Source organism: Pistacia vera, unplaced genomic scaffold (genome assembly GCF_008641045.1).
Source record: "Pistacia vera cultivar Batoury unplaced genomic scaffold, PisVer_v2 Contig1038, whole genome shotgun sequence".
NCBI classification, from domain to species: domain Eukaryota; kingdom Viridiplantae; phylum Streptophyta; class Magnoliopsida; order Sapindales; family Anacardiaceae; genus Pistacia; species Pistacia vera.
Genome location: NW_022195069.1, coordinates 39,541 through 55,534, shown reverse-complemented (window position 1 = coordinate 55,534; position 15,994 = coordinate 39,541). Strand labels below are relative to the sequence as shown.

The window sequence follows — 15,994 nt, the reverse complement described above, 5'->3', positions numbered from 1 at the left end:
TGTAGGGGGGTTGGGTAATTGTTATTTGGTAGACATTTGGGGGCAATTATGTCCTAAATGGTATTTAATTAAGGGTAAAATAGGTATAAAAATCATATTACCCAGTAATATTTTAATAACAGCCCTTGGGGAGGGTATCTGATTATCCCTTACATTACCAACAGTAAAAACTGTTTGCAATAAAAGATACCCATAATATTTCATTACTTGCAAACCAAACAACGAAATCTTGCAAAATCCAAACAACGAAATCTTGCAAAATAAACAAAGATTACCCCCATTATCTTATATTAGCCCGATCCAAATGCACCCTAAATGTTAAAAATTATAACAAAAATACAAAATAGCATGAAGTATATCTAGAAATTATAATGTCATTTGTAGTACTTTTAATTAAGGCTAAACTTGTCAAAACAAAACATATATTTAAAAAGTGGGGGATACTAGTAAATTGCTTTCCATTGTAAAAATGACATGTTTTCTATGATAATGATGCTAACAAAATTATCCAAACTTAATGACAGAGCCCATCTCTCTACCCATTTCCTTTCACTTTCTCTTCATAAATTTATGTATGTAATATTATTTTGCATGATACAACTAATAGTTACTGATTTTTTTTTCTGATTTTTTTTTTAGAAGAAAAGAATGCTGGATTGTAGAGTGTTAGGATCCCACATTGAGATCTCACACCACTAAGTGTGGTACCTAGAGGCTTTTCCGCCTATTAGGTCAGTCTTTTGGGTTGGGCTCTCCTTTGGGCTTAAGTTCTAACATTGGTGCTTTTCGTTGAGAGTTAGGCTACGAAAATGGCTACCTATAGGCTATATTAAGGTGCAATGTGCATCGAATGACTGATAGGTGAGTGAAGCTACTCAAAAGGGGAAAGGGCTACCGTCGGGTCAGTGTTGATAGAGTGAAAGTCGTTGTGCATCGGCTAATGAAGGGGGGGTTGTAATGCCCACGTTGAGGTACATAACTTATTTATGTTTTTATACCTTTAGTTTTGCTTGTTTTAAGGTGGAAGATTGGAAAATTGGGAAGTGCAGACTTCACCACGTCAAAGGTATTTTGTCGCTGCGGCAATAAACTCTCTGCCCAAATCAAGTTTTCAGAATTGCAGTCTTCATCACGGCAATGTATGCTCTGGAATGTCTCTCCGAGGCGAAGGAAAAGCTTCGCTGGGGCAAAGACCTTATTGATATTTTTGAGAAAATTCTAGAAAACTTCCTTAAGGGTAAAATGGTCATTCCACCCATAATTAGTTGTAAATGTGGGCAGTGAAAAGTAGTAGAATTTTACAGAGAATGCAATGGAAATGAGGGTATTGTTGTAATTTTTTACGCCCACATCAAGGTACGTAACTTGATTTATGCCCTAATACCTTTAGTTGAATTTTACTAGAGTTATCTTGAACAAGTGTGAAGAAAATTCCTTAAAACTTCACTAGGGGTAAAATGGTCATTTCACTCTTAATTAGTTGAAAGTGTGGGGAGTGAAAAGAAGTAGAATTACATGGAGAATGCAATGGAAATGAGAACATTATTGTAATTGACTAAGGAACATAGATGGAATTTCATAGAAAGTGCAAGGGAAAAATGGGAATACATGCTTATATTATTTGATATAAGGTTTCATTTGAAGAAACCCCAAAATGCAGCCCTTGTTCACGACATATTCTCCCCATTTTCTCTCAATTTTCTTCACTAAATTTCAAAGGGAAATCATAGGATTTGGCTTGGATTTTCATAGATTTTCAACCCTAAAGCATCCTAAGATAAGATTCTAGCAAAAGGAGTGTGATAAACTTTAAAGTTTTAAATTCTTATGGTTTTTATATGATCTAGGTCCAAGAGGAAGAGATTTAGAGCAAAAGGGAAGTGATCTCACATATTCAAGGTAAGTAAACCTAGTTTGAACCTTAATTTGAGCAAGACTTGTGTTGAATGAATTATTGCATGTTTGTATGTGATGATATGAGAGAATTGTTGACTGTTTTTTATGTTTAATGATGTGTAATTTCCAGCCATGAGAAGTAGTGTATGATTATGTGATGATTTGGTGAAGTTATGGAAGAATTAGTGATGGAATTTTGAAGTGTAGAGAAATGTTGAAAAGGGACAGGTTTGATGCTATAATTATTGAGTTTTTGGCTCACAATTTGGTGGAATTAGAGAGTTGTGGAAGTGTAGCCAGCATGGTAGTTGCATGTTCACATGAAGTGTTTGATGAAAATCCAAAGAGAAATTGCATGCAAGAGTTGGCTAAACCCTAATGAAGAAAGGGTTAGAGAAAGGAAAGAATTGAAGTTTGATTGTCTATTATTGATCTTTTAACATGTTTTCATAGGGGAGAATGGTTAGGAAAGGTTAGTGAGTAAGTGGAGGTAAATAGGTATGGAAAAGCCTTAAAGTAGCATGTTACCAAGGTTGCCCTGTCAAATCCGTGACCTTCTAAGTGATTTTTGGGCATCTTACCGATCGAATTGGGTTGAGACCTAAACATAAGAGCTATAGCCCTTTCTCTAAGGTTTAAAATGAGACCAAGATCATAGCAATGCGATGTGTATAACTCGAGGGATTCCTTCTTGAATATGACCTATGTAGTATGACTACCTCAAAAGTGCTTCCAATTTATTAGTTTATTTTTAGTCTAATAATCTATGACTGATTTCAAGTTGGGGAATATTGTTGGTAGAAAATACTAGTTCTCTAATGATATTTTTATATGCCATAATGCATTCTCACATTCTCACATTTGCATTTAGAAAGAATAGCAAAGAATGAGCATATTTCCATGCACATACACATGTATGAGAATATTAAAGATTAAAGAGAAAGAAAAGAAATTACATGTAGAAGTATTATCTAGAGAAATATAATTAAAGAATAATTCAAATCTGAAATTTTACTTAAAGAAATATAAAAAGAGAAGAGAAGAGAAGGTTGTTGTGATGGGGAACCCGTGAGTGACAGAGAAGAATAGCCCCACATGCATGCCGCTTTTAGTGAGCGACCTCGGAATAAAAAAGAAGAATTTGTGTAGTTTGTTAGAAGTGCATGTGGATAAGAACTGTACCCAGTAGAGCATACCTACATGCACACCGCCTTTAGTGAGCGGCCTCAGAATCAGAAAGAAGAATTTGTACAGTTCATTAGAAGTGCATATAGATGAGGACTATACCCACTCACATGGCCAGGGTTCCGAATCCATACCTCAACGGAGTCCGATAGGCAAGAAAGAATATAAAGAAAGAAAGAATAGAGAAGAAAGAAAGAATAGAAAAGAAAGAAAAAATAGAAAGAAAGAAAGAATAGAAAAGAAAGAAAGAAAGAAAGAATAGAAAGAAAGAAAGGAAGCATAGAAAGAAATATAGAGAAAAGAAACAGAAAACGGAATAAGAAAACGGAAAAACAGAAAAGAAATTGCACATCTTATGCATTTGTGCATTTGCATCATACCTATGCATGATACCATGCCTACTATCATGAGTAGTGAGAAATTAGAAACAGAGAAAGAACATAATTAGAAACAGGGAAAGAACAAATTTAGAAACAGAGAAAGAACAAATTTAGAAACAGAGAAAGAACAGAGAAGAATAAAGAAGGATGATGTAAGGAAAGAAATTCAGAATATGAGCAACAGAGAGAGAAGAGTAGCATAGCGGGTTTACTTACTGAGCAATTAGTGCTCACACCGTTGTTTTTAATGTTTTTGTAGGTAGTAGGAGAGATGCGGTCGGGTGGAGCGTCAAGAAGCGGAAGGGTCTGGCAACACTGTCGAGTTTATTTTTGAGTAATTTTGTTAACGTACAGTTTTGTATATGAAGAAAAATTAGTTATGGGCCCATTATTTTATACTCATTTACATGTATATTTTCTTAATATATAGATTTTAGTGAGTTTTACTGTTTATTTTACGAGTATGGTAGCTAGAGAGAGAAAGCATTACATAATTGACTAAAGGGCAAAGATGGAATTTCATAGAAAGTACAAGGGCAAAATGGGAAAGTATTGTTAGGAAACGATCAAGTCATGGCAGTAGAAACAAAAATTATTTACGACATGGATCGTTCCTTAGAACCAAGATCAGGGCACAAATATATAGTTTATACATTAAATAAGAATCTGTAGAAAATTCAGTCTACAGTTAAGAAATCATATGCACGTTTGGAGGCTCCTCCAACTTGTCTCTAAACGGATTTCGCTACCGACCCAAGAGCAGAGTTTGTGGCCAAATGTCTAACTTGTCAGCAAGTGAAAGCGGAACATCAACGGCCGTCAGGGTTGCTTTAACCATTGAGTATTCTAGAGTCGAAATAGGAGAGCATTTCAATGGATTTTATCACGGGTCTCCCCAGAGTACAGAAAGGGTGTAATGCTATATGGGTGATTATGGATAGATTAACCAAATCAGCCCATTTCCTTCCCGTAAAGGAGAACACCAATGCAGATCAGTTGGCTCAGACTTACCTCAAAGAGATAGTCAGATTGCATGGTGTGCCCAAGACTATAGTGTCAGAGGGTGAATCAGGTTGTGATTCCATGTTTGGAGGAAGTAGTAGTCACAGTGGAGTCACCATTAATGCTGAACAGAAAATGAGCACTCTTGAGCCTGTTGAAGTATGGGAAAAATTTAAAGGCAATGGTAATAAGAATTCTTCAAATGAAGGCAGCCACAGCAGTTCAGATGTGTTTCTTTGACGAGATTTGCAGGTTTAGATGCATTAACGCAAGATAGTTCGAATTCAATAGAGCTCACATGTGGCAAGTCTATTAATTGTTAATTTCTTTATAGTTCTCTGATCAACAGTTTGACTACTAGTGATTGAAACTAATAGTTTCATAACAATGCTTTTGCTTCCCGTTGAGGCCAAATGTCGTATTATTAACATTCTGAAACAGCATTTGGAGTTCTAATCATAACTTTTGGAATTTCAATGGAAAATTGTTGCGATGGTGAAAATCAGATTAGTTGATGGAAAAAATGTACACTCAGTTTTGGGTGACTTTTAACTAGTGGGCTTTGAAACTATTTTATGTTAATTAGAGACTAATGGTGAATTATGCAATTATCAAGCTAGCTTGGAGACTTGAGCAATCTAGAAATGTTTGAATGTATGTATTGATTCTTCGGAGAGACAGAATCCAGGCTGATTTTGAAACACCCAGGTTCAACACTCCAGAACCCAATTTGGTCCGCAATGACCGTGATTTGTTATTTATTTATTTATTTGTTTAGTATGAGGTATAGTGAGCTACCTCACCTGTTTCTTAGTCTAAATCTATGTTTTTTTAAAGTGTAACAGCTATGATGAAAGAATTTTGGTTAATTTTTTGAAAAGATCTTCTGCTAACTAAAACTCTTCTAACTTTACCAAACATTTCTCAAGTATCCTTTTTTATTATGTGATTTTGTTAAAAATTTGAGTATAAATGTTATGATATTATTTCTACATGGTATACATGCTATTATTAAGAATAGTTATTTTTACAATGAGTCATACAATCAAATATATAACCAGACAAAAACATAGCATAGAGTAATCATTATTTTATATTAAGAGTAATGTTATGTTTAATTGATATACAATCTGACATATAGTTAGACAAAAAACATAGGACATAATAGTCATAACATGTATATTATATTTATCAATTATTATACTAAAGTTATATTTTTGTCAATTTCAACAAAGGAATAGGATAATTTACAATCCAATAGAGTGAAAAGTATTTGGAGTAATTATTTCTTTACCACCTAACAATTCCAACACCATGTATTGTATTAAATATATTATAAAGTTTTTTAACCTGTATTCTAACCAATAACAAAAAAGTTGATATTTTTGACATATTTTATTTATAAAAAGACTATATATATATACACACACACATACACACATTGAAATATTCTCGACATCTTGAGATCACTAAATCGTGTTCTAATAGGAAAAAGGAAGTGATTTTTTATCCCCATCTAATTGATCATTATACCCCATTGTAAATACACCTCTTTTGTAATTAAAAGAACTACTTTAAACCATATTTAATACTGAAAATATCTCTTAAACTTAATTAGGTCTATTTTTCGTAATTCAAACCAATTAGGTTTTTTTTATCCATTTCCCCCAATCTTAAACTTAATTAGGTTTTTTGTTTACATCCTAATTTCCTAATTTCAAATTTGAAACTTACTTTTCTTCTCCAGATTTAGATTCATTTTGTGCGATTACTTTTTCTATAGTTTAATATAGTTTTATCAAACCAACTAATATTTGAAATTAAACAAAAGGTTTCAAGATTAGAAAATTTGGGTTAAGGTTTAGTAATATTAGGGGGCGTTTGGATCATTTAATGTTTTATTAGGGGGATGTTATATTAAGAAAGATAGATCATTTTGAAGATTACTAAAAAATGTTTAGGAAATGTGTTTGATTAGTTCAATAAATTAATGAGTAATATGTTTGGTGGGATGATAATGGGTGAGTATGTATATAGATTACTAAATTGCCTCCTTTTTAAATATAATTAAATATTATTTTGAATAATTTATTAACCCCTACATTTTAAATTTTGCTTAAACACCTTAGCCATATAAAACTTTAATTTGTAGCATTATACCGCACCCACCCCAAGTACTTTCGGAGCTAGCCACCACCGTTGGCCGTCGATGGTAGTCGACGAATGGCACATGACCGACGTATATGGCCGGCCGAGCGCTAACAAAGGCCAAATCTTTGGCCGTGAAACGACGACGTTTCATGGCCAATATGTGGCCATGATCTTTGGCCATGAAATAGCTTTAGCGGCACACAACCGGCCAGATCACCAGTTGCGGGCCATTATGCAATGTCGTCGACGGCTAGCGATGGTGGCCCGTGACCAGTAGTGGTCTTAGGTGGGGGTAGGGGTATTTTGTTAAATTTAAACTTTTTGTGGCTGGAGTGTTTTAGCTAATTTCTCAAATGTAGGGGGGTGGGTAATTGTTATTTGGTAGACATTTGGGGGCAATTACCTAAATGGTATTTAATTAAGGGTAAATAGGTATAAAATCATAATACCCAGTAATATTTTAATAACAGCCTTGGGGAGGGTATCTGATTATCCTTACATTACCAAAGAAAAAACTGTTTGCAATAAAAGATACCCATAATATTTCATTACTTGCAAACCAACAACGAAACTTGCAAAATCCAACAACGAAATCTTGCAAAATAAACAAAGATTACCCCCATATTATATTAGCCCGATCCAAATGCACCTAAATGTTAAAAATTATAACAAAAATACAAAATAGCATGAAGTATATCTAGAAATTATAATGTCATGTAGTACTTTAATTAAGGCTAACTTGTCAAACAAAACATATATTTAAAAGTGGGGGATACTAGTAAATTGCTTTCCATTGTAAAAATGACATGTTTTATGATAAGATGCTAACAAAATTATCCAAACTTAATGACAGAGCCCATCTCTCTACCCATTTCCTTTCACTTTCTCTTCATAAATTTATGTATGTAATATTATTTTGCATGATACAACTAATAGTTACTGATTTTTTTTCTGATTTTTTTTTAGAAGAAAGAATGCTGGATTGTAGAGTGTTAGGATCCCACATTGAGATCTCACACACTAAGTGTGGTACCTAGAGGCTTTTCGCCTACTTAGGTCAGTCTTTGGGTTGGGCTCTCTTGGGCTTAAGTTCTAACATTGGTGCTTTTCGTTGAGAGTTAGGCTCGAAAATGGCTACTATAGGCTATATAAGTGCAATGTGCATCGAATGACTGATAGGTGAGTAAGCTACTCAAAAGGGGAAAGGGCTACCGTCGGGTCAGTGTTGTAGAGTGAAAGTCGTTGTGCATCGGCTAATGAAGGGGGGGTTGTAATGCCCACGTTGAGGTACATAACTTATTTATGTTTTTATACCTTTAGTTTTGCTTGTTTTAAGGTGGAAGATTGGAAAATTGGGAGTGCAGACTTCACACGTCAAAGGTATTTTGTCGCTGCGGCAATAAACTCTCTGCCAAATCAGTTTCAGAATTGCAGTCTTCATCACGGCAATGTATGCTCTGGAATGTCTCTCCGAGGCGAAGGAAAAGCTTCGCTGGGGCAAAGACCTTATTGATATTTTTGAGAAAATTCTAGAAAACTTCCTTAAGGGTAAAATGGTCATTCCACCCATAATTAGTTGTAAATGTGGGCAGTGAAAAGTAGTAATTTTACAGAGAATGCAATGGAAAGTGAGGTATTGTTGTAATTTTACGCCCACATCAAGGTACGTAACTTGATTTAGCCTAATACCTTAGTTGAATTTTACTAGAGTTATCTTGAAACAGTGTGAAGAAAATTCCTAAAACTTCACTAGGGGTAAAATGGTCATTTCACTCTTAATTAGTTGAAAGTGTGGGGAGTGAAAAGAAGTAGAATTACATGGAGAATGCAATGGAATGAGAACATTATTGTAATTGACAAGGAACATAGATGGAATTTCATAGAAAGTGCAAGGGAAAAATGGGAATACTGCTTATATTATTGATATAAGGTTTCATTTGAAGAAACCCCAAATGCAGCCTTGTTCACGACATTTTCCCCATTTCCTCAATTTCTTCACTAAATTTCAAAGGGAAATCAAGGATTGGCTTGGATTTCATAGATTTTCACCCTAAAGCATCCTAAGATAAGATTCTAGCAAAAGGAGTGTGATAAACTTTAAAGTTTTAAATTCTTATGGTTTTTATATGACTAGGGCAAGAGAGAGAATTTAGAGCAAAAGGGAAGTGATCTCACATATCAAGGTAAGTAAACCTAGTTTGAACCTAATTTGACCAAAACTTGTGTTGAATGAATTATTGCATGTTTGTATGTGATGATATGAGAGAATTATGGCTGTTTTTTTTTTTTTTATGTTTAATGATGTGTAATTTCCAGCCCTGATTATGAAATTTGCATCAGGAGTCAATGATTGCCGGCTCATGAACAAAAAGCTTCCCTCAGTTTCAATACTCTACACTCACTCACACTATTTTCTCCAATCACACTACTCATCTCACCATCACACACCATCGACATTGATGGAACCTGCGTTTTACACGTGTCATCATTCCGGTATGAGCATCATATATAATTCACATTAGTTTCTGCACTAATACAAGCAAAATGCAGATCTAGTTATCTAGATATAATTGTTGTCCATATAGTTTTAATTATCCCAAGGATAACCATTTTAAATAGCATCACTTTAGTTCTCAGATTTAATAAACTAAAGACAAACACAAGGACCAAAATGATAATACCTAAAATAAGTGTCCTTTAAATACAAGCCTCCCTAATAATTTGAACGGTAAGAAATTTCAAAATTTTGAAAATGAAGCGGGCCATTTCATTTTTGCACAGAGAGAGAAAACAAAAACAATTTCATTTCATTTGGTGCCCGTTAACTCAACTTTTTCAAAATTTGAAAAAACCCTTAACGCCCTCCCTTCATATTCCGCTCCCTCTTCTTTCTTTTTCACTCCTTAAAACTTATATATATTCAGTCTTCTTTCGAAACACCAGTTGGGTTTTTGCTTTTTCAGATCTGTGTCGTCTCTCTTTTTAACAGATTTGAATCTGTAACTGTAAGGCTCTTGATCTTGTCTTCGATTTGAGTTTTATGAATGATTTGTTGATTTAGGGTTAAATGTGCTGAGAATCTTTCTCTTTTTTCCAATCTTTCTCTTTTTTCCAATCTCGTCTGTTTATGTCTGTTTTAGGATTAAATTTCATCTAGGTTTTGCTTCAAATGTTTGTATTGCATCTGGTTTCTCATTTATTAGGAAAAAAAAGTATGATTTCCCCATTTCTTAGCTTTGTGTTGAATTATTATGAGATAAAATTATGGACATCTTTATGAATATTGTTAGCCACATTGACTATCAGATGTAATTTTTTTTTTTTTTTTTTTTTGGTTTATTATGAGAATTATTGGTTTATGAATCCTTTGTGAATTAAATTTTCTATCTTTAGGTTTCCCATGATAAAAAGTTTGAAATTTAAAGACTAATTTTACCTGAATTATATGGATGTTTTTAGCACTTTGGTTATTGACTATTACCTGTTTGATTGTTTTCCTCAGAAAATGGACTCACTCCCTGATGCCATTGTTCATTACATTTTATCACATATGAATAATGCTCGAGATGTAGCAACATGTAATTGTGTATCCAAGCGATGGAAGGACTCGATTCCTTACCTTAGAAGCCTGTATTTCCCTCGAAACTCTTTCGACAACCACACTAGTAGTGACAGTCCTGATACTATTGTATGGAAGATGATTTCATCCATTGTTTGCTTGGAGGAGCTCGTTGTGTATAGCCCATTTTCTAGTGCTGGCCTCGCCTCATGGCTATCGCTTGCAGGTTCAACACTTAAGCATCTGGAGCTTCGAATGGATAATCTTTCCGAATATCAGCACTGTCTTGAGAGGCCTTCCAAATTGGATTGCATTAGTAGTGCAAAGAATTTGGAGTCCCTAAAGCTTTGGGGTGTTCTAATGATTAATTCACCCAGTTGGGATGTTTTCCATAAACTTCAGAACCTTGAAATTGTTGGTGCGAGACTGAAGGATCCAGCATTGTCCACTGCCCTTGGGGCTTGTCCTAATTTGACTAACTTGTTGCTGCTTGGCTGCGAAGGGGTTACGTCAGTTTCAATTGAGTTACCGCTTTTGGAACGGTGTAAGCTGGATTTTTATGGCTCGGGTAACAGCTCGCTTTCTCTCTCTTGTCCAAAAATTGAATTCCTTGAGATACAAGGCTGTAGTTGGATTAGGGTTCAAGAGACAGAATGCTTGAGGAATCTTTCAATTTCCAATAATGCTGGTAATTTCTTGCTTAGGAGTTATTTACTAGGAAGTTCGATTATGTTATTTATTTATGCCCATACATATATATATATATATATATATATATTTTTTTTTTTTTTACTTTTTAAATATTTGGTGGATACAAAAGTTCCTGATTCTATAAACTATAAATGTGACTGATAATATGTTCTGTAAATGTTCAGGGAGAGTCTACATGGTAGATTTTGGGAAACTGGATGCCCTTGAGTCCTTGACCATGAGAGGGGTCCAGTGGTGTTGGGATGCAATAAGCAAAATGCTTCAATGGGCTAGTGAGGTGAAGCATCTCTACATGAAGGTTGAATTCACTGGAGACTTCGATACCCTTCAGCCCTTTCCAGAGGTTGATTTTGTTGATTTCTTCAATACTCATCCGAAGCTGCAGAAGTTTGATATCCATGGGGCTATGTTTGCCGCTCTTTGCCAGAGAAACAGCCTGAAAAATGTATGTTGACCATCTTCTAATGTTGTCAGTTTTCTGTCTAAATTAACCTCAAAGATAGCATAACTAATTGAGCTCACACTTACTCATTTTTGCAGGTTGAATCAGGGTTTGTGATTCAATGTTTGGAGGAAGTAGTAGTCACAGTGAGATCACCATTAAATGCTGAACAGAAAATGAGCACTCTTGAGTCCCTGTTGAAGTATGGTAAAAATTTAAAGGCAATGGTAATAAGAATTCTTCAAATGAAGAGCAGCCACAGCAGTTCAGATGATTTCTTTGACGAGATTTGCAGGTTTAGATGCATTAACCGCAAGATAGTTCGAATTCAATAGAGCTCACATGTGGCAAGTCTATTAATTGTTAATTTCTTATAGTTCTCTGATCAACAGTTTTGACTACTAGTGATTGAAACTAATAGTTTCATAACAATGCTTTTGCTTCCCGTTGAGGCCAAATGTCGTATTATTTAACATTCTGAAACAGCATTTGGAGTTCTAATCATAACTCTTTTGGAATTTCAATGGAAAATTGTTGCGATGGTGAAAATCAGATTAGTTGATGGAATAAAATGTACACTCAGTTTTGGGTGACTTTTAACTAGTGGGCTTTGAAACTATTTTATGTTAATTAGAGACTAATGGTGAATTATGCAATTATCAAGCTATTGCTTGAGACTTGAGCAATCTAGAAATGTTTTGAATGTATGTATTGATTCTTCGGAGAGACAGAATCCAGGCTGATTTTGAACCACCCCAGGTTCAACAACTCCAGAACCCAATTTGGTTCCGCAATGACCGTGATTTGTTATTTATTTATTTATTTTGTTTAGTATGAGGTATAGTGAGCTACCTCACCTGTTTCCTTAGTCTAAATCTATGTTTTTTTAAATGTGTAACAGCTATGATGAAAGAATTTTGGTTAATTTTTTTGAAAAGATCTTCTGATATCTAAAACTCTTCTACCATTACCAAACATTTCTCAAGTACCCTTTTTTATTATGTGATTTTGTTAAAAATTTGAGTATAGAGTGTTATGATATTATTTCCACATGGTATACATGCTATTATTAAGAATAATGTTATTTTTACAACCGAGTTATACGATCAAATATATAACCAGGCAAAAAACATAGCACAAAGTAGTCATTATTTTATTATTAAAAGTAACGTTATGTTTACAATTGAGTCATACAATTTGGTATACTGTCAGACAAAAAACATAGGACAAAATAGTCATAACATGTATATTTATATTTTACCGTATTATATTATATTAAAGTTATATTTTTGTCAATTTCAACAAAGGAATAGGATATTTTACAATCCAATAGATGTGAAAAGTATTTGGAGTTAATTAATTTCTTTACCACCTAACAATTCCAACACCATTGTATCGTATTAAATATATTATAAAGTTTTTTTAACCTGTATTCTAACCAATAACAAAAAAGTTGATTATTTTTGACATATTTTATTTATAAAAAGACTATATATATATATATATACACACATTGAAATACTCTTGACATCTTGAGATCACTAAATCGTGTTCTAATAGGAAAAAGGAAGTGATTTTTTAGTCCCCATCTAATTGATCATTATACCCCACTTCTAAATACAATACACCTCTTTTGTAATTAAAAGAAAACTCTTTAAACCATATTTAATACTGAAAATATCTCTCTAAACTTAATTAGGTCTATTTTTCATAATTTCAAACTCAATTAGGTTTTTAATTTTACACCATTTCCCCCAAAATCTTAAACTTATTTAGGTTTTTTATTTACATCCTAATTTCCTAATTTCAAATTTGAAACTTACTTTTTCTTCTTCAGATTTAGATTCATTTTGTGCGATTACTTTTTCTATAGTTTTAATATTATATTTTCATCAAACAAACTAATATTTGAAATTAAACAAAAGGTTTCAATAATTATGAAAATTTAGGGTTAAGGTTTATGTAATATTAATGGGGCGTTTGGATCATTTAATGTTTTATTATAGGGGGATGTTATATTAAAGGAAAGATAGATCATCTTGAAGATTACTAAAAAAATGTTTAGGAAATGTGTTTGATTAGTTCAAATAAATTAGTGAGTAATATGTTTGGCTGGAATGATAAATAGGTGAGTATGTTATATAGATTACTAAATTGCCCTCCTTTTTAAATATTAATATAATATTATTTTTTGAATAGTTTATTTTAACCCCTTACATTTGAAATTTTGCTAAAACACCTTAGCCATATAAAACTTTAATTTGTAGCATTATACCCGCACCCACCCCAAGTCACTTTCGGCAGCTAGCCACCACCGTTGGCCATCGATGGCAGTCGACGAATGGCACATGATTGACCGTATATGGCCGGTTGTGCGCTAACAAAGGCCAGATCTTTGGCCGTGAAACAATGACCGTTTCATGGCCTAATATGTGGCTATGATCTTTGGCCATGAAATAGCTTTAGCGACACACAATCGGCCAGATCCCACCAGTTGCGGACCATTATGGCAATTGTAGTCGACGGCTAGTGATGGTGGCCCGCGACCGGTAGTGGTCTTGAGTGGGTAGGGGTATTTTGTTAACTTTTAAACTTTTTTGTGGCTGGAGTGTTTTAGCTAATTTCTCAAATGTAGGGGGGCTGGGTAATTGTTATTTGGTAGACATTTGGGGGTAACTATCCTAAATGGTATTTAATTAAGGGTAAAATAGGTATAAAAATCATATTACCCAGTAATCTTTAAATAACAGCCCTTGGGGAGGGTATCTGATTATCCCCTACATTACCAGCAGTAAACACTGTTTGCAATAAAAGATATCCATAATATTTCATTACTTGGAAACCAAACAACAGAATCTTGCAAAATAAACGAAGATTACCCCCCATTATCTTATATTAGCCCAATCCAAATGCACCCTAAATGTTAAAAATTATAACAAAAATACAAAATAGCATGAAGTATATCTAGAAATTATAATGTCATTTTTAGTACTTTTAATTAAGGCTAAACTTATCAAAACAAAACATATATTTAAAAAGTGGGGGATACTAGTAAATTGCTTTCCATTGTAAAAATGACATGTTTTCTATGATAATGATGCTAACAAAATAATCCAAACTTAATGACAGAGCCCATCTCTCTACCTATTTCTGTTCACTTTCTCTTCATAAATTTATGTATGTAATATTATTTTGCATGATACAACTAATAGTTACTGATTTTTTTGTAGAAGAAAAGAATGTTGGATTGTAGAGTGTTAGGATCCCACATTGAGATCTCACACCACTAAGTGTGGTACCTAGAGGCTTTCCCACCTATTAGGTCAGTCTTTCGGGTTGGGCTCTCCCTTGGGCTTGAGTTCTAACATTGGTGCTTTTCGTTGAGAGTTAGGCTACGGAAATGGCTACCTATAGGCTATATTAAGGTGCAATGTGCATCGAATGACTGATAGGTGAGTGAAGCTACTCAAAAGGGGAAAGGGCTACCATCGGGTCAGTGTTGATAGAGTGAAAGTCGTTGTGGACATTGACTCTTGAAGGGGGGGTTGTAACGCCCACGTTGAGGTACGTAACTTATTTATGTTTTTATGCCTTTAGTTTTGCTTGTTTTAAGGTGGAAGATTGGAAAATTGGGAAGTGCAGACTTCGCCGCAGCAAAGGTATTTTGTCACCACGGCAACAAACTTCTGCCCCAATCGAGTTTTTAGAATTGCAGTCTTCACCGCGGTAATTTATGCTCTGGAATGTCTCGCTGAGGTGAAGGAAGAGCTTCGCTGGGGCAAAGACCTTATTGACATTTTTGAGAAAATTCTAGAAAACTTCCTTAAGGGCAAAATGGTCATTCCACCCATAATTAGTTGTAAATGTGGGGAGTGAAAAGTAGTAGAATTTCATGGAGAATTGTAACAACTACTGTAAACTAATACAATGCATGCATAATAACGATAGAAAATTGGGCCCAAAAACTTTCTTTTCATTATAAGTCATATGTCTTTTGTACACAAAGAACGTCATTTACAAAAATGCCATTTTAAAAGACAAAACAGGGGAAACAGTGTAGCTATTGCTCCTCGCTTGCCGACGCCCCTCCGACTGCATCATCACCTAGATCCTGCATCCACAAAGGAGAATAACGGGGTGAGCACAAAATAATGCCAGTAAGTAAAACCCTTTATCTGTCTATCCCCGTATGTATTACTCTTAATTCTTTCCTCACACTTTCTGTGTTTCCTACTAAACGTCATGCCCTCATCTTACCCGAGGTACGGCCGGATGGCATTCACACCAGCATCCCACATCTTCATGACTGTCGGGTGGAGTCACATAGCACCAACCCTATCCTAGGGACTACCGAGTGGAGATCACAAAGCACCTACGGTTTTCATAGCTATCGGGTGGGGACCATAGCAACTACCCGTTCCTCTTACTTTGGGTAACGATCACCAAGCATTAAACCGTTCCTAATCACTGTCGGGTGATGATCACAAAGCATCAACCCCTTTCAATAACTAACCGGGTGATGATCACAAAGATCCACCCGTTTCTACTACTATGGGTGATGATCACAAAGCATCGACCCATTTCAATGGCTAGTCGAGTGATGATCACAAAGCATCCACCCGATTCTCAAACTGTCGGGTGATGATCACAAAAGCATAACACATTTCT

General features: G+C 34.6%; 1 protein-coding gene across 1 annotated transcript; it reads left to right on the top strand.

Annotated features, from left to right (window-relative positions):
• The first annotated feature begins 9,538 nt into the window (after window positions 1-9,538).
• LOC116124623 (F-box protein At1g10780-like) lies at window positions 9,539-12,036 on the top strand. The gene is made up of 4 exons (XM_031410349.1): window positions 9,539-9,619; window positions 10,117-10,861; window positions 11,049-11,329; window positions 11,425-12,036. The coding sequence occupies exons 2-4, from the start codon at window positions 10,120-10,122 to the stop codon at window positions 11,659-11,661; spliced, it is 1,260 nt and encodes a 419-aa protein (XP_031266209.1). The 5' UTR covers window positions 9,539-9,619; window positions 10,117-10,119; the 3' UTR covers window positions 11,662-12,036.
• Window positions 12,037-15,994: the final 3,958 nt, after the last annotated feature.